At 32.5% G+C, this 18,109-nt stretch overlaps 1 protein-coding gene across 12 annotated transcripts in view; it reads right to left on the bottom strand.

Annotated features, from left to right (window-relative positions):
* Positions 1 to 797: 797 nt before the first annotated feature.
* The window catches only part of bsk (mitogen-activated protein kinase dJNK), a 69,518-nt gene continuing 52,206 nt past the window's right edge, over positions 798 to 18,109 (bottom strand). For 6 of the 12 annotated variants that reach the window (XM_081988377.1, XM_081988386.1, XM_081988369.1 and 3 more), the window contains 9 exons: positions 14,366 to 14,514; positions 11,228 to 11,357; positions 8,523 to 8,720; positions 7,849 to 7,983; positions 7,658 to 7,787; positions 7,444 to 7,601; positions 7,263 to 7,388; positions 7,030 to 7,201; positions 798 to 5,771 (listed from right to left, as the gene is read on the bottom strand). In XM_081988377.1, the coding sequence (XP_081844503.1) occupies positions 5,764 to 5,771; positions 7,030 to 7,201; positions 7,263 to 7,388; positions 7,444 to 7,601; positions 7,658 to 7,787; positions 7,849 to 7,983; positions 8,523 to 8,720; positions 11,228 to 11,357; positions 14,366 to 14,478 (1,170 nt within the window). In that variant the 5' untranslated portion in view covers positions 14,479 to 14,514 and the 3' untranslated portion in view covers positions 798 to 5,763. Of the gene's footprint in view, positions 5,772 to 7,029; positions 7,202 to 7,262; positions 7,389 to 7,443; positions 7,602 to 7,657; positions 7,788 to 7,848; positions 7,984 to 8,522; positions 8,721 to 11,227; positions 11,358 to 11,559; positions 11,929 to 14,365; positions 14,534 to 18,109 lie in introns of all 12 variants that reach the window. The other 6 variants (XM_081988331.1, XM_081988323.1, XM_081988341.1 and 3 more) reach the window with 3 other exon arrangements.

Below are 18,109 nucleotides of genomic sequence, written 5' to 3'. Positions count from 1 at the left end.
CTCCAGTGATTTAGCTGAGATTTAAGGCTACTCTAGACTCTAGGAAACGAAAAAGCTCGGAATTTCGAAACTTCTGACGGAACGTTCAAATGGAAATGACGGAATAATACTTTTTACATTTTAATTTCAATTCATTTCAAGTTTTTGGATGTATATCATGCAATCCATAACTTCTGTGCGTTTTGGGGACATTTGTAATCAAATAAAAACGTACCACTGATGGTACTAAAGCCTGGTTTATAAAAGAAATTTTAACTTTAGCTGTAACTTTAGCATTAACCTTAAGAAAGAAAGGTGTTTATAAAACTCCTAATTTAACCATAGGAGTTAGTTATTTTTTCAAGTTTTGCTACCTAATGCCACATTACTGCTCTAAATCAATAGCAATAGAATATGCTTTTAATTTCTGTTAAGAAATTTCATAAATAAAGCATAAATTCAATCTTAACAGGAAGTTTATAATCATTGGAGATTTAACTTTAGTATTATCTGTAAGAAAACAGCAAGTTACAGCAAGTTTAAAGTTAACGTTAAATTTTGTTTTATAAACCAGGCTTAAGAACAGTTTTCAAAATAATAATTTTCAATAAATCAAACTTTTTTATAAAATCTATTTAAAAATCTTCTTCTCTTCTTCTTCTTTCTATTTAAAATTGGAAAAATTCGGCAAATCAAAGAGGCAAATAACAACAATTATAGACATTTTGGCAGCTCTTTGCTGACTATTTCGTAAAGAAAGTTGGGATAAATTTAACTGCATTACAAATTAACATGAAGCTAAAATTAAACTAATAAAATACAATTTTCAATGTTCTTTATTTACAAAGCGGAACAAACGATACAAGCACTGGATGTATATTATAAATTACTAAAGACTAAAAAATTGATCAACAGACCAAAAAAAAGGTAAAATAACCGCTGTACCAATATGTTTACCATTTCAAAATTATCCAAAAAAATGATCAGAAGTTATAATAATAATAATAATAATAAAGCCACTACGAACCTATATGTTTATATTGTTTTCAATCTACTAGACCTACGATTAGATTTTTTTATACTTGGATCTACTACAAAAGAAAATCACTGAGGTATTTACACAGTCAACTTTTTACATTGGATACTAACGGCTTATTACTGGACATTTACATCAGTAACCGAATTAACTTTTACAGCCTAGCCGTAGTCTCTTTACACTTTTATTGCAAATATCAACTGGCTAAAAATTATATTCATCACGGTAAATCTCACAAGTTACGTCGCGATAACGATTAATTGGAGCCTTATACTTAACCGAGACTGGCGAAGACTCCTACTAAAACTTAGCTTAAAACTAAATCCTGTTGATTATTAAATTACCTCTTGCACTCCAGTATTATGGCCTTCTATACTTGATAGAACTAAATCACGTCAAGTAGTGCAATCATTATATCAAACAAACAGCGGAATTGCACGTATTCTTACCTATTTAAATTTACTACCTAGTTTGTCACATTTTTACAGAAACACCTTAAATGGATCGGATGGACATTTTAGAATAAACTTACTTGCTTCAAACGTAATGTACATTATATCAGAGCTAAGTTGTGCCATTTACGTTCGGTTTCATAATGCTTAATTTTTCAGTTAACAATGGCTACTATAAAGGTAATACTAAAATATTTCTACCTAAATACTTGTTAATATACTATAAAAATAAAAACAACTGTTAAAATAATGGCAAAGCAACCAACAAATTTAGTTATTAAAAATAATAGCTATTTTTTTATTAAGGGCTGAAAGAGGAAGGTGTGGTCTTTCTTTCGACCCGTGGTACGTACAGGGTGTCCCCATAATAAAAAAAGGACCGAAAAACAGATGACGTAATTTGGCAAAACCATAATTTGATCAACTGTCAAATTATACGTCATTGTGACATCTGGAGTGTGAAAACCAAATCGGCCAATGTGAATAAGAAAACATGTTTATATGATGGGTGAATGCTTAATTAACTTTTTAACAACCAACTGTCAATTACATCATTGTGACGTTACGTTTGCTCTGCTCTCTCTTTAAAAAACGAATGCGGCCATTACGTGTCAAAAAATACACTTTAGAAACTGTAAAATGTCTTCATTTTGAGAATAATTATTAAGGATATCGGTTGCATTTGATTTTATTGAGTTAGTGGTTAAAAGAGTATGTCATGGTAAAAAGCGCCACTTGTCGACGAAAGGAAAAGGCTTTAAACAATCGTTTATAGTGGATCTGATAGAAAAAAACCTGCTCTTTCCAATGGTGCCAAGCTCACGCCACGTGCCACGACAAGAGGTTTTGAAATTATCGCAGTTTCTTTTAAGCAATTTTTGACTTACTTCCACCACTTTATTTTTAATCAATGTTGTTCAATTTTTAATCAATGTTGTGGTGCCTACATTTTTGACGTATGCACTTTTATTGAAATAAAGTTGTTTGTTCACACTCTTGTGAACATTTTCCAATACTGAAAATATTTATCGCGATTCTTCGGGCCTTTTTTTCCACAGCTCTAGATTAACCGTTTTTAGTCAAAAAACCGAAAACCACTTATTTGGACACCCTGTTTAACGTTTTACGCACAAACGATCTTAGAGAGGGAAAGTTTGAACACTTAGTATGGATTACTATGTATGGATACCGCCCGTTGTCAATTCATTACTGCCCGTTCTCTTGAGAGACGGGTCATAAAGATGATTGAAGGCCCGATGGCGAAAAAAAATCAAATATGTATATATAAAAATCATTTTGTAGTAATCAGTAACTATTAGATCAACAAAATGTTAATCAAAAGATGCCTAAAACTTTACACAGCAGTCAATCATATAATATTATTAAGTAATTATAAGTAATAGATAACCGATATATTCTAGATTTAAAAATAACTGGTTTAAAGGCATTTACACCAAACTATTTCCCCTTTATATTGCACTTTGTCTAAATTATAAAAATGTAGATTGTGTACGTGTGAGAAGTTACGTTACTTTATTTGTAAAGTAATTATAATTAATCAAAGTTTTTCAAAACAGAATGTGCAAAAACAAATTTGTGACTTTAAGAAACTGATTAGTTAAATTTGCAGGCTGTTTCTTTTGCATTTGTTTCTAGTAACACTGTAAAGTTAAGTTAAAACTTGTCAAAAACAGACATGTGACCCGGAAAACTTTTTCTTTAACTTTAAAATGTCTGTAAATTACATGTAAACAGTTGGAAAAGCTGAAATTGTAAAAACACGTCTTGAGATCGCAACAATTTAAATTCCCAAATTCTGTAAATTACATTCATACAATTGGAAAAGCTGAAATCTAAAAGCACTTCCCCGTAATCCTGACAATTTAAATTCGCTGCTGGCAACACTGTGAAGTTAAATTGACACCTATCGACAACATGCGATCCAGAAAATGTCGTATTTTACCTAGAAAAGCCTGTAAATTACAATTAAACAGTTGGCAAAGTTGACGTTCTAAAAGCACGTCAAGTGATCGTGAGAATTTAATTTCGCGGCTGGCAACAATGTAAAGTTAAGTTTAACTTTAAACTGTCTTTTAGAAGACGTCGGACAAAATTAGATTAATATCGCCATTTCGTTGCGTATTTTCAGAGCTTCTTGATAAAAAAAAATTGTATAGTGTCCTTCGTTCTTTTGACGTTACAGAAATGTTATCTTATTGACGAATATACTATTATTCATGTATTTGAGCGTATTTTTGAAACTCGGGATAAATGTCAGTTACAACGTTTTTCTCTATCTTTGACAAAACCATTGATTCTTTCCTCTTTCCGTTGATTTGTTATCAATAATTTTGAAAAGTTCATATGGACTTCAATACCAATTATAATAATTCAGATTTCAGTGAAAAAGCTACTTTAGACCTTGGATCAATCAAATCTTCTTCTTCTTCTCAGTCCGTATTTATCCACTTCGGGATGTAGGCCTCTTCCAAATCCCTCCACGCCTTTCTATTTCTAGAAGTCCGGGTCCAATTCCAATTCATAGTCCAAATAGTATTCAACTGTGGTCGTCCTACCTTGCTACATGACTAGCCTATCTCTAGTTCAGTTGTGCCAAAAGCACTTTGTCTTCGATTGTGTTCTTAATTAGCTCATTATTATGGTTTCTTAAATCTTTTCGGATGTTCCTATTTTTTTCTTTGTTAAGATTCTTATATCCTTGGTCCTTTCAATCCATTTCTTTTCTTGTTTTTATTAGATTTTTTGTGTGTTTACCTTTTGTTTAGAGCATATATTTCATGTCGCAACTTGAATACTTTTTGAGATGTTACTGCAGAGTTCGTCTATTCCTGGTGTGGGTGTTGGAGGTGCACCTAGTTTAGAATTTAAAATGCTTTGAAACGGATCTTTGTTCCGTTTCAAAGCTTCAGCGATTGGCCATTTTTGTTGCTGCATTAATGTATTCCTTTCAAATCTTGTATTTATTTTTATGATTGCTCGGACTATACAGTGATCAATGCCAGTATCGAAACGGTTTAAAACTGTAACATCCCTGAATATATTCTTTCTATTCGTCAGCATGTAATCGACTTCATTTTTGACTTGGATCAATTAGATAACAAAATCTAAAGTCTTAATATCGCGTGAGACGTTCAAATGACAAATGTATTTTCTATACAAACTTTGCCAACACAAAAAAAACCACAGACGGGCGACAAAAAACTTTAGCTATTTATGGCTGTTGTTTCAAAAATTTGATTTTATAAGCAATCAAATATAAGGAACATTTTTAGAGGAAGTTAACTCAAAATTAATATAAATATTAGTGCGAAGTAAATACATTACTAAACAGTTTGTATTGTACTGTATACACTTTCTTAACCCGTCATGATTAAAGTTAAAAGCTTCGACAATTTACAGCTCACCAAAACACTCAAAGGTCAAAGACTAACAAAGTTAGGTTGTTCCCAATGAAAATGTATTGGTCTTTAGAGACGTGTTGTAAAAAGTTCAACTAACTAAACTATCCAGTTACGACAATTGGATTACTGAAACATTTAACATGTTAGTCAACAAAATCAATAAAATTAATTATTTCTAGTAGATATATCTATTTTTGTATAAAGCAAAAAGAAGTATATCGGCTTTACAATTATAGACATTTTATAGTGTGTCAGGAAAAATTTTAGTGTAAACGCCCACAAACCTTTCCGATCCTCACCCTACCGTACTACTCTATGAAATTAAACGTAACCTCTATTTAAATCGTTCATATCACACATACTGATTAGAGGATACCCTTTAAATATTATAGTCGACCCGTTATAACAACTTTAAACCTACAAGTTCATTTTTCAGACGTCCATCTTGCGATTTTCTTAGCGTAAAAAGGTACTCGTGTGTACTGGACCGGGTATTGCGTCTCTGCTCCCAAAAAACTGTTTTAGGCAGTATTTTTTTTAACAATAATTATTACACTCGATTAACTAAGGCTTGGAGAATAAGTTACGAGAAACGCGGTTAAGTTATTAGCGTCCGCTGAGTTATCCCCCGTAAGTTTGTTTCCGCTGAGTTATCCCCCGGAACGCTAAAATTATTTATGACTTTAGCTGCTGCATTATAACGAGGGGACTAGATGCCGGAACTGAGATACTAATATTGCTGATGTCGTGGTATTTGATTGATTTTTGTTATAATCGCTTAAGGCGGGGGATTATAGTCTACTTATTGTTCTGTCAGGTATTCCTCCATTTCCTATGTCCGCTAGACTAATCTAGAGTTTGTGCAACTTGAAACTCAGTAACCTGAAATAAAAAAAAATGTTATTAGATTCTGTTAGGTATTTTTAATATACGTTATTAGTTTTATTATTAGACACAAAGTTGCATATTTCCGAAATGGCTTATTTTTCGTGTAGGTACACTTAATAAGGAGAAAAAAATGAGTAACTTTCATATAAAAGAATAACAATTTGTCAAATCAACTAAAAAACTGATTAACTTACCAAATAAGAAGGAGTTCTAAACTACAACAATTAAGTATAGCCTGTTCAGAGACTTCTGACTGTTGCGTCACAATCACCAGCAAAAAAACGTATGTCGGTGATTAAATGTGATAATGATTGATTGTCGAAATGATTATAATTTTCAGATCAATCATTTCAACCCATTCCTCCAATCTTCTTTTATCAGTTCGCCTTCTTCTTAAATTCCTGGGCAATTAGCCTTCTCAAGTATTTTAACACATTTTTCCGCTCTTCTTTTATCAGTTAGGGCCGATTGCATACACATTTACATGTATTTAACTGTGACATTTTGCACATGACTTATTACAGCCAAATCAGAACATAGCCCTAGACCGGCGCCTTTCAAAACGTTTTGGTGCCATTAGTCTGGTTTTGAAAGTTTTCAGCAAATAGCCGGATAAATTATTTAAACACATTGTTTAATCAGTTCGTCTTTTCTTGAATTTTCTGTGCAATTAGCCATCTCAACCATTTCAATACATTCTTCCACTGTTCTTTTAACAGTTCGTCTTTTTTTATTAGTTTGCGAGTAAAGCTAGCATAACCATTTTAACTCATTCCTCCGCTCTTCTTTTATCAGTTTCTTACTCTTCTTCTGAAAATTTTGGACAATAAGCCATCTCATTCATTTCAACACACTCTGCCATTCTTTGTATCTCATTATGTCTCAGGTGTGTCCCTGGCCTTGTTTCACCTTTAAAATCAGTAGGTAGGTACACCAATACCAGCAACAATTGTTATTTGCATCAAGTAATACAAATAAAAATCATTATTATTTATTACCGCACGCCGTGGAGTAATGAACTACTTATCGAACTGTTGTAGATAAAATAACGTAAAAACAAAGAAATTATTGAAGGTGTGAAAGCTCAACGGTCACGCGTTCAGATCGTATGACGTCATCGAGTCAATATAACCAATTAATTATGCTCTTTCAGAATTTGAAATTAAAAATAATAGGCTGATGCTGAACGAGCCCATTATGCTAAATTATTTATAATACAACACGTGGGGCATAATCAAAATTTAGAACTTACCATTTGGTTCTGAATTATTTGGAGCTGCTGGACTGGGTTGTTGTGAGCCGCTAGATTGTGCCCTTCCATGCGAGCTTTCATACTCCATCACCTCTTGGTAAATGAGCTCTTTCCACTGCTCTACAGTGTGTTCTCGCTCATCTACGCTGTGATCATAAGGACCAGGGGCCGGCTACAAATCGCACAAAAAAAATTCACTTAAAAATTGAACAGACAATAATTCGAAGACATACCGCGTTTACTTCTTGTTCATCATACCACACATTAATGTAAGGATGCAGAAGAGCGTCGTCCACAGATATCCGACACTGAGGATCGATCACCAGCATTTTGGATAATAAATCACGGGCTTGTGTGGCCTGTAAGTCAGTTAATATAACAAAATCAACAATTCATAGTGATGATCGAGCTTACCTTTAACCGGTTATGCTCGTTGCTGTCTGAAGGAAACAGTACATCAGGAAACAGCTTTTCAAAAGTGAACCCGGGATATCTGGGCCGGTTCTCCACGTAATTCCTTACTGTGGGTTGCAGTCTCATCATGAATTGCTGGGAAGGGGTACCCAATTGTTCTGGGGAACACCACAAATAAATCTGAGTTTCATTTAACCCTTGACAACTGTCTTACCAATAATTTTATTCCATTGATCAATGTGATCAGTTCCGGGAAAGAGAACACCACCTCTTATCATCTCCCCCATGATGCATCCTACCGACCATATGTCTACATTTTCAGTATAGCCCATTCCTAATATCACCTAAGTAACAAAAATGTTTAGTTACAACTGCGTGCTAAAATTATAGGATGAGTAAGCTCACTTCGGGCGCCCTATAATATCTAGTTACAACGTATGGCGTCATCATGAACGTAGTTCCAGCAGTCCTCGCTAAACCAAAGTCCAATATTTTTAAGGTACAGTCTGACTTAACCACTATGTTACTAGGCTTTAGATCCTGAAATTTAATAAGACCGTTAGAAATGAGCAGTTGATTGTCAAGAAAATGCTAAATTGGATATTATAGAATAGAATGTTTCTCAGAAGTATCTTGGTTCACCTAACGTATGACAGAAAATCTATTGATACCCTAACACAGACTGCTGAAAAATTGATTGAAATGCCTAAACTATTATAATGATTGACCTTGTAAACTGTCTTTAGTATTAAATAAATCTGGAAGAAAACAGAGAATCACTGCTAACCAATTACAATAAAATGATAGTAAATTTTTTGTGTTGTTAAGTGACATGTATCAGTTTACAACATTAATGACATTATTCATTTTATGACAGAATCTGATAATTTCTTGTGACCAAAATTATGCCACATCCACACACGACAGATACTATGCAACCAAATTGAGTGGTAATAGACCAAAAAGAAATAACGTTTTCATGTCGATTAAAAATATAATTTTTACCACCTATTTTTTTGGATATAAAGAACAGACAAAGTTTAAAAATCGATTTCATAAAACACTAAAGAAACACTTACCCTATGGATAATACCAGCCGAATGCAAATGCTTGATCCCGCAGAGCATTTGATACAGCAAATAACTCATGCGCTCATGGTCCAGATCCATCTGGATAACTTGACACAAGTTGGCGTCCATAAGTTCCATGACGAGATAAACATCCTGGAACTCTTCCAGTGACCTCTGAGGTGTAAACGCGTTCAGAAGTCCGATTATCTACAAAAAAAAGAACGGATTTTATCGATTTTGCGCGTGCAAGTGAAACATTTCCTCAATGAATTCGCTAATTAGGGACTGCATATGCAATATTTCAAATTGGAATTGGTAGGTACACGCAGATTAATTGGACTCGTCGACTGAAAATATAGAGATCAATTATTCGCTTTAATCAACCGTATTTGTTGTATGCATGAGAGTTTAAATGGATTTTTGAAAATGGCTTTACCCAACAACACTTGACATAGAATGGGATTAATCGCTTTGAAATCGAAAAGCTTTAATACAACATTTTTTGTTGAAATTAAATATGCAAAATGTACATATGTGATACAGTGTTCCGTACTCTTAGGTTGGTTTTCTTTCGGCAACACGAGTACACAAAACTCTTGTAATTGGTTGAGATTGAAAATGCTGCATTCTTATTGGTTAAATGATTAATTCATAAAAAGTTTAAAATTCGAAACTTTGAAGGTTATGCATTAGCAACTAAAATTACGAAATAAGGATTTTAAAACCTTGTGTAAACAGCACCATTAAGTAACACCGTTTTAACTCCTTAAGGATTAAGAAATAACAATAATTAACATTAACGAGACTATAGAAAAGGATAATTTAAAAAAGGCAAAAAGGGAAGAAGAAGTAGTACTTTTCTGACAAAGTGATTTTTGTACCAAATTACTAATTACCATTGTACCTACAATCTTATAACTTTTATATGAACAAGTAGCATTTTCTAAAAAACAGCATTATCAGCTTCTTTTTGTGAAATAATACGTTTTCGAGATGAGAAAATTGTAATTTACATTTACAGAGTGACAATTGTGAAAATAACTGTCTCATAAACACGTCTTGTATCAAAAACTGTATTCTTGCAAAATCTAGGCTAATTTAGACAGTTTTGACATTAGTGACAGATATCACGTGGTTTTTGGAGGCTAATTTAGCTAGGCAGTCACGTGATCACTGTCAAAACAACTGTCATAAACCTTAGAAACACGTTTTCTATCGAATACTGCAAGAAAACTTTTCTAAACCCTGATTTTTGCAACTTTTGAGCCTGTAAAACCCACTTGGCGTGAGAAAATTACTATTTTAAGCACATTTTTGGAATCTTCATTCAATTTCCTATCCAATAACCTGAAAAAACACTTAGGACCTTACACAGATTAGGTACAGCCAGAGAGAAAAGCAGGATCAAGGTTTGAACTGACAAAAACACACAAATCTTATAACTTTTATATGAACAAGTAGCATTTTCTAAAAAATAGCATTATCAGTTTCTTTTTGTAAAATAATATGTTTTCGAGATGAGAAAATTGTAATTTACCTTTACAGACTGACCATTGTGAAAATAACTGTCTCAGAAACACGTTTTGTATTAAAAACTCTATTCTTGCAAAATCTAGATTAATTTAGACAGTTTTGACATTAGTGACAGATAACTGCCAGAAACACAGTATTTGTAATTTACCGGTCAAATTTTCCTGGTAAAGTAAAATATTTACTTTATCGGTCATTTATCCATCACTAACTTGTACTAAGTTACTAAGGTCTACTTTTTCATTGTCTGATTCTTAAATGTTATGGCAAATTCTATAATTTAGTGATCTGTTTATCTGTTTTTCTTAAGAAAGACGTTAATTTAAATGTTGAACTATTTCCTCTTTATAACATGATAGAATCATCATTTGAAATCCGATGTTTCGTTTTTAGGCACCCATCACCAATTTCTTTTTTTTTTAAATACGGTCCTAATGTTTTTTGAAGTAGTGATGTGCAAACTTAATGTTTAAATAAAAAAAAATGGTTATTATTAAATTTGATTGAAGTTAGGGTAAATTAGATTAGGTAGTGTCATTACTGTGGACAAAACGTAATCTGCTATCTTTAAACTTTCACCTAAAACTAGTGTATGTAAGACCGAAATTTGTACGAAACTCGCCAACATTTTGAAGGGATATGTCGTTAGAATTCAGATTTTAGGCATTTACATGACCTTTTTTTTGGTAAAACTGAAATCAATCTTTAGTATCTTTTGTTGTCGTTGAAGGACAACTGGGATGACACTAAAAACATAAAGAAAACAAATAGTGAAATGAAAAATGAATGAATGGAAAAATTACCAATTTGAAATGAAATGCAGGAAATTTTTTCTCATCGATATAATCTACGAGCCACTCGACTAGACTGGGGAAAACAAACATGCATTGATAATGCATGAACTCTGTTCTTCACCGATCAATAATTCAAGCTCTAAGCGAAATAGAAAGCCCTTGCCAGGCCATCTTCCAACCAGCATAACGATAGAAACGAATTGCTATAATTTGTTAGGGACATTATCTATGTGAATGCTGGGTAATCTCGACAAATGCCGCATGTTTGGGCAAACCGGGACAAGGAAATGTGTGCGCTTTTAATCTCCACCCTGTTTAGCTCCCTATACTATTCTTGACAAGGATAAGTAATGTCCTAGTTTAGAGCAAAAATAGTGTTGATTTACTTACGTTTTTATGGTTGACCAGTTTCATAAGCTTAAACTCTCTATAAGCTCGTTTGGCGTGAGTCACATTTTGGAACGGTCTACTGAGCTTTTTTATTGCAACATTTTGTTGGGTCACCGTGTCTACCGCAGCACTAAAACAAAACAGATTTATGTACTTAATCTTATCTATCACATCAGTTTTGTAAAAGCTGCGTGCAATAATTTATTTAAAATGATTATAGTACATGAAAAGTGTATTAAAGAAATTAATACTACTAAAAACGAAACGAAATATCAGTTTTGTTAGGTCAGGACAGAGAGGGTAGATGTCCTAGATGATGAAGTTGCACTTACCATACTAAACCTTGTGCGCCTCCACCTTTAGGTTCCAAATTTATGTATCTTTCAGGGGCCCAAAACTCTGCCTCTTCGAAAACGTGCTGACAGAAGCCTTCGCGGATATTCATCGGTCGGTTGGATGCGGTACAATTGGATGGGGGCTCCAACTGGGAATGGTCGGGAAAGGAGGACATTGAGACAGTTGTGGGGGGTATTTAATAAAGGGTAAACTAAAGCTGACTACTTCATGCACTAACTAAGGTAAGAAATCAAAAGCCAACTGGTTGTGAGATGGATTCCGGGAAGCTTTTTTTTTTGTAAAAATGCACTCAAAAAACCACTATGTCAGTGAACACGAAACTAGGCAAATGCATTCCAACTTAACTACAACAAAAAAAGGCTTGATCAGTCACTCGTTGATTACATCTGTATAATACACAAGTTTATCTACACGTATGATAAATTTAAGATTATCAACTACAATCAATGACAGAGAGAGGGAAGACGCAGAAACAACTATGAAAATACCAATGAGTAGTCCAAATCGTGTACTTTACTGAAGTTTTTTTTCTCCAAAAACAGAAATGAAATAGAAGTGCATTTTACTCATGTTTCAGTAATCCATTAAGATATTCGATCAGTTTATTTCTATGAGAAAAATAAACAATTGCTTTAACAGAATATCAAAATCGGACGACTAGAATACTGTTTCTTTTCTTCTAATTAGATTTTCTAAATAAATATAGTTTTTTTGTTTTACTTGGGTTTCTATTATTACTTCTTATAGACAGTCATCTCGTTGAAGGTTTAAGTACCCAAACGTAAAATGCATACATTTGAGTGTGAGAGGACGAGTAGGACTTTCCCGAGTGTGGTAAAGTTACTTTTCTACACTCAGGTTTTTGTTTTTCAGAAATGTATGTCAAAAAAATAATAACTGTATATTTTATTTATTAATGAAACACTTTTAATCATTTTCGTAATTCGAGTACCAGTTTTCGCTGAAGAAAATGACAACTAAACATTCAGTATAGTATAGTATATTTGGATGTTCGTTTTCAGCATGAATGTCGGGTATCAAGCTTTCAGAAATGGTTTATTTCCTTCTTTAAGGTGCTAAACGTTTAAAAAATATAATACATGCAAAAATATATCGTCAGACGCTGTCATTTTGTGATACAGGGTGTTAAAGTTTTGATTTTTTTTTAGTATTTCCATCAAAACTTTAGCACAAATGACAACATCAAAAATCAAGTAATGACGAGATGCTTTTAAACGACAAATTTATCTTAAAATAATTTTATCTGTCGGATGCCAGAGTCGTATAAACTGACTCACCCTTGATTATGGCTATTATGATTATATTATGGTCCGCTGTATATTAGAAATTAAAAATGATACTGGTTTGAAATACGGAAGTAATATAGACATATACAGGGTGTTTCTAAATAGGTACCACAAACTGTAAGAAGAGATAGTACATCCAAAAATAAGCGAAAAAATAGACAAGAAGAGAAAAATGGACCAAAGTTTTTTTAGTGTAAATCGATTGATTTTGATGCATAAAAAAAGTAGCAGAAATGTTGGGTCAGGTTAGGTTAGAATTTGTTTCCTGTTTTTTAACTTTCACGAGTTAAAAACGTTTTCTATAGCATTGGAGTATTCTACATCAAAAATTACTTTTATCTACTCCTAGCATGGTAATCATTCATTACATAGCTCATTTTGAGTTACGTAATGAGCGATTTTACCGCACTAGTGCGATAATAATCGATTTTATCGCACTAGTGCGATAAAACAACTTTAAATGAAAATTTCTGCTGTAATTGTTTATTGAATTTAAACATAACTTTGATACATTTTTTCATATCGCCTTTGACTTGGCAGGCAACAAGCCAGATACCACGTTTGCGGCAGCTTCTTCAATATCTGACGGAAGTTCTTCAGACATGTTCATAACGAAATGCACTTTTAAAAATTTGTGACTGACACTGTTAAATTGTCGCTTAAGTAATATGTGGAAACAAATGGCCACCATAGCAACAACACCAAAACAGTACAGCGTAGATGACAAAATTTAAGGGTAACAAATAACTACCCGTAGCAAGCATATACGAGACGTTCCTAAATAGTTCACATTGCACAAAATATGAATTTTCTTCTTACTTTACGCTGCTTCTGATGGTCGTAGATAAAATGTTGTACATCACCCGTGGGGTATGGCAATTTAACGTACTCGTGTGATCACCACAACTCGGTCTACGACCTCGTCGTGGCAACACTCCCACTCGTGACTATAAAAATGCTCATACCCCACTAGTAATGTAAATAACTATTATATGAAATTAGTGTCAGTTTGATTGACAACTTTAGTAGCTGATGAGACAATTTTTGTTATGATCAGTTTCTCTTTAAATGTTGTCGTTTTCCAGATGTTGACTATTAACCATTGAAATTTTCAATATTGGTTTTAGTTTTTTAGATAAAATCATAAAGGCTATTGTTGATGACATTTATAATCAGAAACTTTAGATTTACCTATCAATCGCATTTTCAAATTCTATAAAGAAAATTGGAATAACTTATATGGGTGACCAAAACGTGAGTAAAATGCATTTTCTAATTACCTAGAAACGTTACCTTTAATAACATAAATAGCAATTCCTTCCCACACTTTCCTATCAATGATTTAAGGTGAGATCAATCTAATTTTACCACACATGTATAACATGAGTAACGTTTTGGAACCATGCAAAAATTCCAAATCCAAAAACAAACTCAAATCGTAAAATAAATTTCAAACAAAATTGGAGTAACTTACCAGACAATGCCTTGCGCCCCTGATCCAATGGGTTTCAGATTTTGGTACCTCTTCAGAATGGTGAACTTGGTGTCTCCCACCTCGACGGTGTAAAACTGTGATAGTCGGGACATTTTATTGCGCCAGTCCCAATAGTTCTGGCCCGTTGTCTGCAAACAAAACCTGGTGCTGAAAACCGGTTTGGTCGTGGTGAGTAAAAATAAGAACAGGGAAATTGACAATTGTCACACTCTATTAGTCTGCAAAGAACTCGGTTAGATGCAATAAGTGCAACATTTATGGCGTGTCTTTTTTTTTTAAATGCTCAGCTATTACATTTTTCAATTAATACTGTTATCTTAAAATGATAGGGTGAACAGAAGATGCGTATGAGCATATCACGAAGCAAAATTTCGCTGGTTTAAAGTTTTAAGACATTTTTCTTGTCCAGGTATTTCTGTGTAAAAATACAAATTTGAAGATGTATGTGGACATAACAATTTTATTGGAAAAACACATACTTACAGTATCATTAACGATAGATAGATTACTTCTATATTGACTTGTATTAACTTTTACTAAACCTAACCTAACCACGAAAAAATTCAGCAGAGGAAGAAAATTATTACTTACATTGTACAGAAATTTGTTTTGTTTCTTTCAACTTATGACAAGTGACTGTTATGACAATTAAAAATTAATGACGTAATAAAATAGTCTCTTCTCCTTGGCTTAATTAGTTTATAATAATCTCGTTTATACAGATGAATAACATAAAATAACAATTCTTATTTTATGTTATTCATCTGTATAAACGAGAAACTATTATTTTAAATTCTTATTTCTTCTTATTCGTTATTTTGTTTTATTTTATTTGCTGTAGGTAAAAACCCAACTAAAAATGATAATATTTCTAAATTAATTTGACAAATATTATAATAAGATTATCCCTCTTTTGTTGTTGTTTTATTTCTTTTCCGATTAAAACTAGGAATGTAGGAATGTATTACGATAGAAACTCGACCAGAAATTTCGAATAATCAATTCAACAAAATCATTGTCAATGAACGTTATGAGTTTTAGTCCTACGAATTTTATAGCTGTTTTTACGGTGCTGCAGCCCTTAAAATGAACGTTTTGAAATAACCTTTTTGTGAGAAGAGTGCTTGTCCAGCTTTATTTATGCTGAGGACAAAAACTATACAGAAAATCGAAAAAAAAATTAAGATCACCTTACATTCGAAAAATTCTGCATTGTCATGGTGCCGGAAGACCGAAAAAGAATTATGCATTCCCCACATCACTTAACCGAAATTGATGGTTCTTGATCATATATTTATATGTTTAGTGTGTTTTGTTTAAGTAAATTACAATACCTTGGAAATTAAGCCAACAAAGAATAAATTTTTAAAAAAGCCTACTAGAATATCATTGCAAACAATTATTAAAAATACAAAATGACATCCTGCCACTAACGTTATATTTTAATGTGTATCTTTCCATAAATACGACATACTTCCCAAAGTTCCTATTAAATAAACAGATTGATAGTCAGTCAATATGTGCGGTATGTGCGTAAATCATAACACTGTTCGTAGTTTGTGATTGGTCAAGAAAAAGTAGAAATCTGCTTTTGTTGAACAATCACAAACTAGCTACTGGGCTCAGATTTACGAAAATCCTGCACATGAGGATGGCTTAGCATTCAAGATTTATATAAAAATAACTAATTTAAGGTTAAGTTGAGTTTGAAATGTATCAACCAAATAAAAACAAATTGACAACCTGGCAACAGTACCAACTACAAACACTACTCAATGCAGTACGGAATAAAAATTCAATAAATTCAGGATTATGGTTGATGGAAAGAAATTATGAATTATAAAAGTGGAATCAATTATTAGATATGAAAATATGGGAATGTGAATGGTTTACAGCACAGAAAAAAAATGTGACATTGGTACCACACAAACTGTAGTTAATCCTCCAAATTGACGAATCTAATTTTTCCTCATTGTTCAGGAGGGCAGATTTAAGTTTTATTAATGAGTCTGTAAAATTGACGAGTAATAATTTAGTTAAATAAACATGTTTTTTAATTTATATAAAGTCAGAATATGGAATTATAATTATTATTAATCTCCTGCCAATTTGATGATTATTTTACGTCTGCATAGGAGAACTAAAATGTAAAATATTTTGTTATACGACAAAATGTCTTCTTTATTTACCAATCAACCCATGCAAATTGAGATACGCTACTTTGTGAGATAAAATTTTACTTATTTAGAAGTTGCTGTGAAATCACAAATTCGCATTTTATGAGATACGCTAGTTTGGAAGAATAACAACGAAATTTTAACCCAGAAACTCAACAGGATACCGATTTGAGTAAAATTTACCTAAAAAAATCACTCAAATAATTTTCTTTAAAAAAGGAAAATGGTTTTTTTCTATTTGACGGAATAACTGTTCACAGTAACATTAAGTCAAACAGAACATAATTGGAACTTTTTTTTGGAAGTACCTTAGTAAATTATTATGATTAAAAATGCTGCAAACTATCAAACCATTTTCAATCAGCAAGTGATAAAAATAAACACAATCAAAGTGTGCTGCCCACATCATTATCCAACTTCCCACGTTCAGACACTCAGTTTACCAAACTTTCTGAAATTATCAAATTATCGTAAACAGCAACATTGTGCAAATAATAACGATCGACTGTCGAAAGACAAGCGTGGTATAGTCATTTAGAAACCAAATTGGCCAGCACATTAGTCAACATCTGTCGGCACTAAATTATTATTCAACGTGTAATTACATTTTTGTCCTGGTTTGAGATACTCGAAATACAGGGTGCCAAGTATTTAATTGACCAGCTCTTATTTCAGAAATGAATGTGACAAGTAAACAGAAAACAAAGAAGTATTGAAAACTTTGTTGTACAGTGTATTAAAAAACGATCTAAGATATTGCAGGATTCTTAACGTTAGCCCCTCAGAATATTCAGAATTCTTGAATTTATATTTCCTAAAATAGAAGAGCATTACAAACGCGTCTGTTTATATTTGCAGTGATAACGTAAATAAGGTACAATTTCGCTTGGAATAAAATTCATTTTAAAAAGTCAGTGCCGTTAAAAAACTGTATTGTGTGAAGCCAAAATCGACATTATTCTATTAACTCTTTAAGAATGAGAAACTCTCTTACAACTTTCAGAATGTTTGCCTTTATTAATTTAAATATTGATTTCTTAGTATGGTCTAAGCATTATTTTTCAATTTTCAAGTGTCAAATTAGATAAGTGGTTATTTTAATGTTAGAAAATCCGGGCGAATGAACAGAAAAAAGAACCTGAAATTTGACAACATCTCAACCACACCCTATCCATCTTATAATAATGTAAATGTATGTGTTGTTCTAAGCCAAAATCGACCTATGAGCATATTTTTTTGCCTGGAAAATTGACAGAATCTCTGTTTCTATTCATTGCAATAAAATAGGCCATTTTAACAATCTCCTAAGTAGAAATACTTTCAGAAAGTATTACACATAAAAAAACAGAAAGTAAATACTTTTTTAATTTCACTGTTAGTGCTAATAAGACACAATTTTGTTTAGCAAAACGTTCGCCTAGTGGTATCATAATGCCTTTGAAAATCAAAATTGTTTTAAGCTAAAATTGACCTAAAAGACTATACATCGGTTTACCTTATAATCGTACAGAATTCCTGTTTCTAAATTTATTTGGAGGCACTAAAT

This window comes from Ips typographus, linkage group LG1 (genome assembly GCF_016097725.1).
Source record: "Ips typographus isolate SLU linkage group LG1, UJ_Ityp_2.0, whole genome shotgun sequence".
In the NCBI taxonomy this organism is placed as follows: Eukaryota; Metazoa; Arthropoda; class Insecta; order Coleoptera; family Curculionidae; genus Ips; species Ips typographus.
Note: the sequence above shows the minus strand (reverse complement) of the source record. Positions and strands in the feature narration are given on the sequence as shown.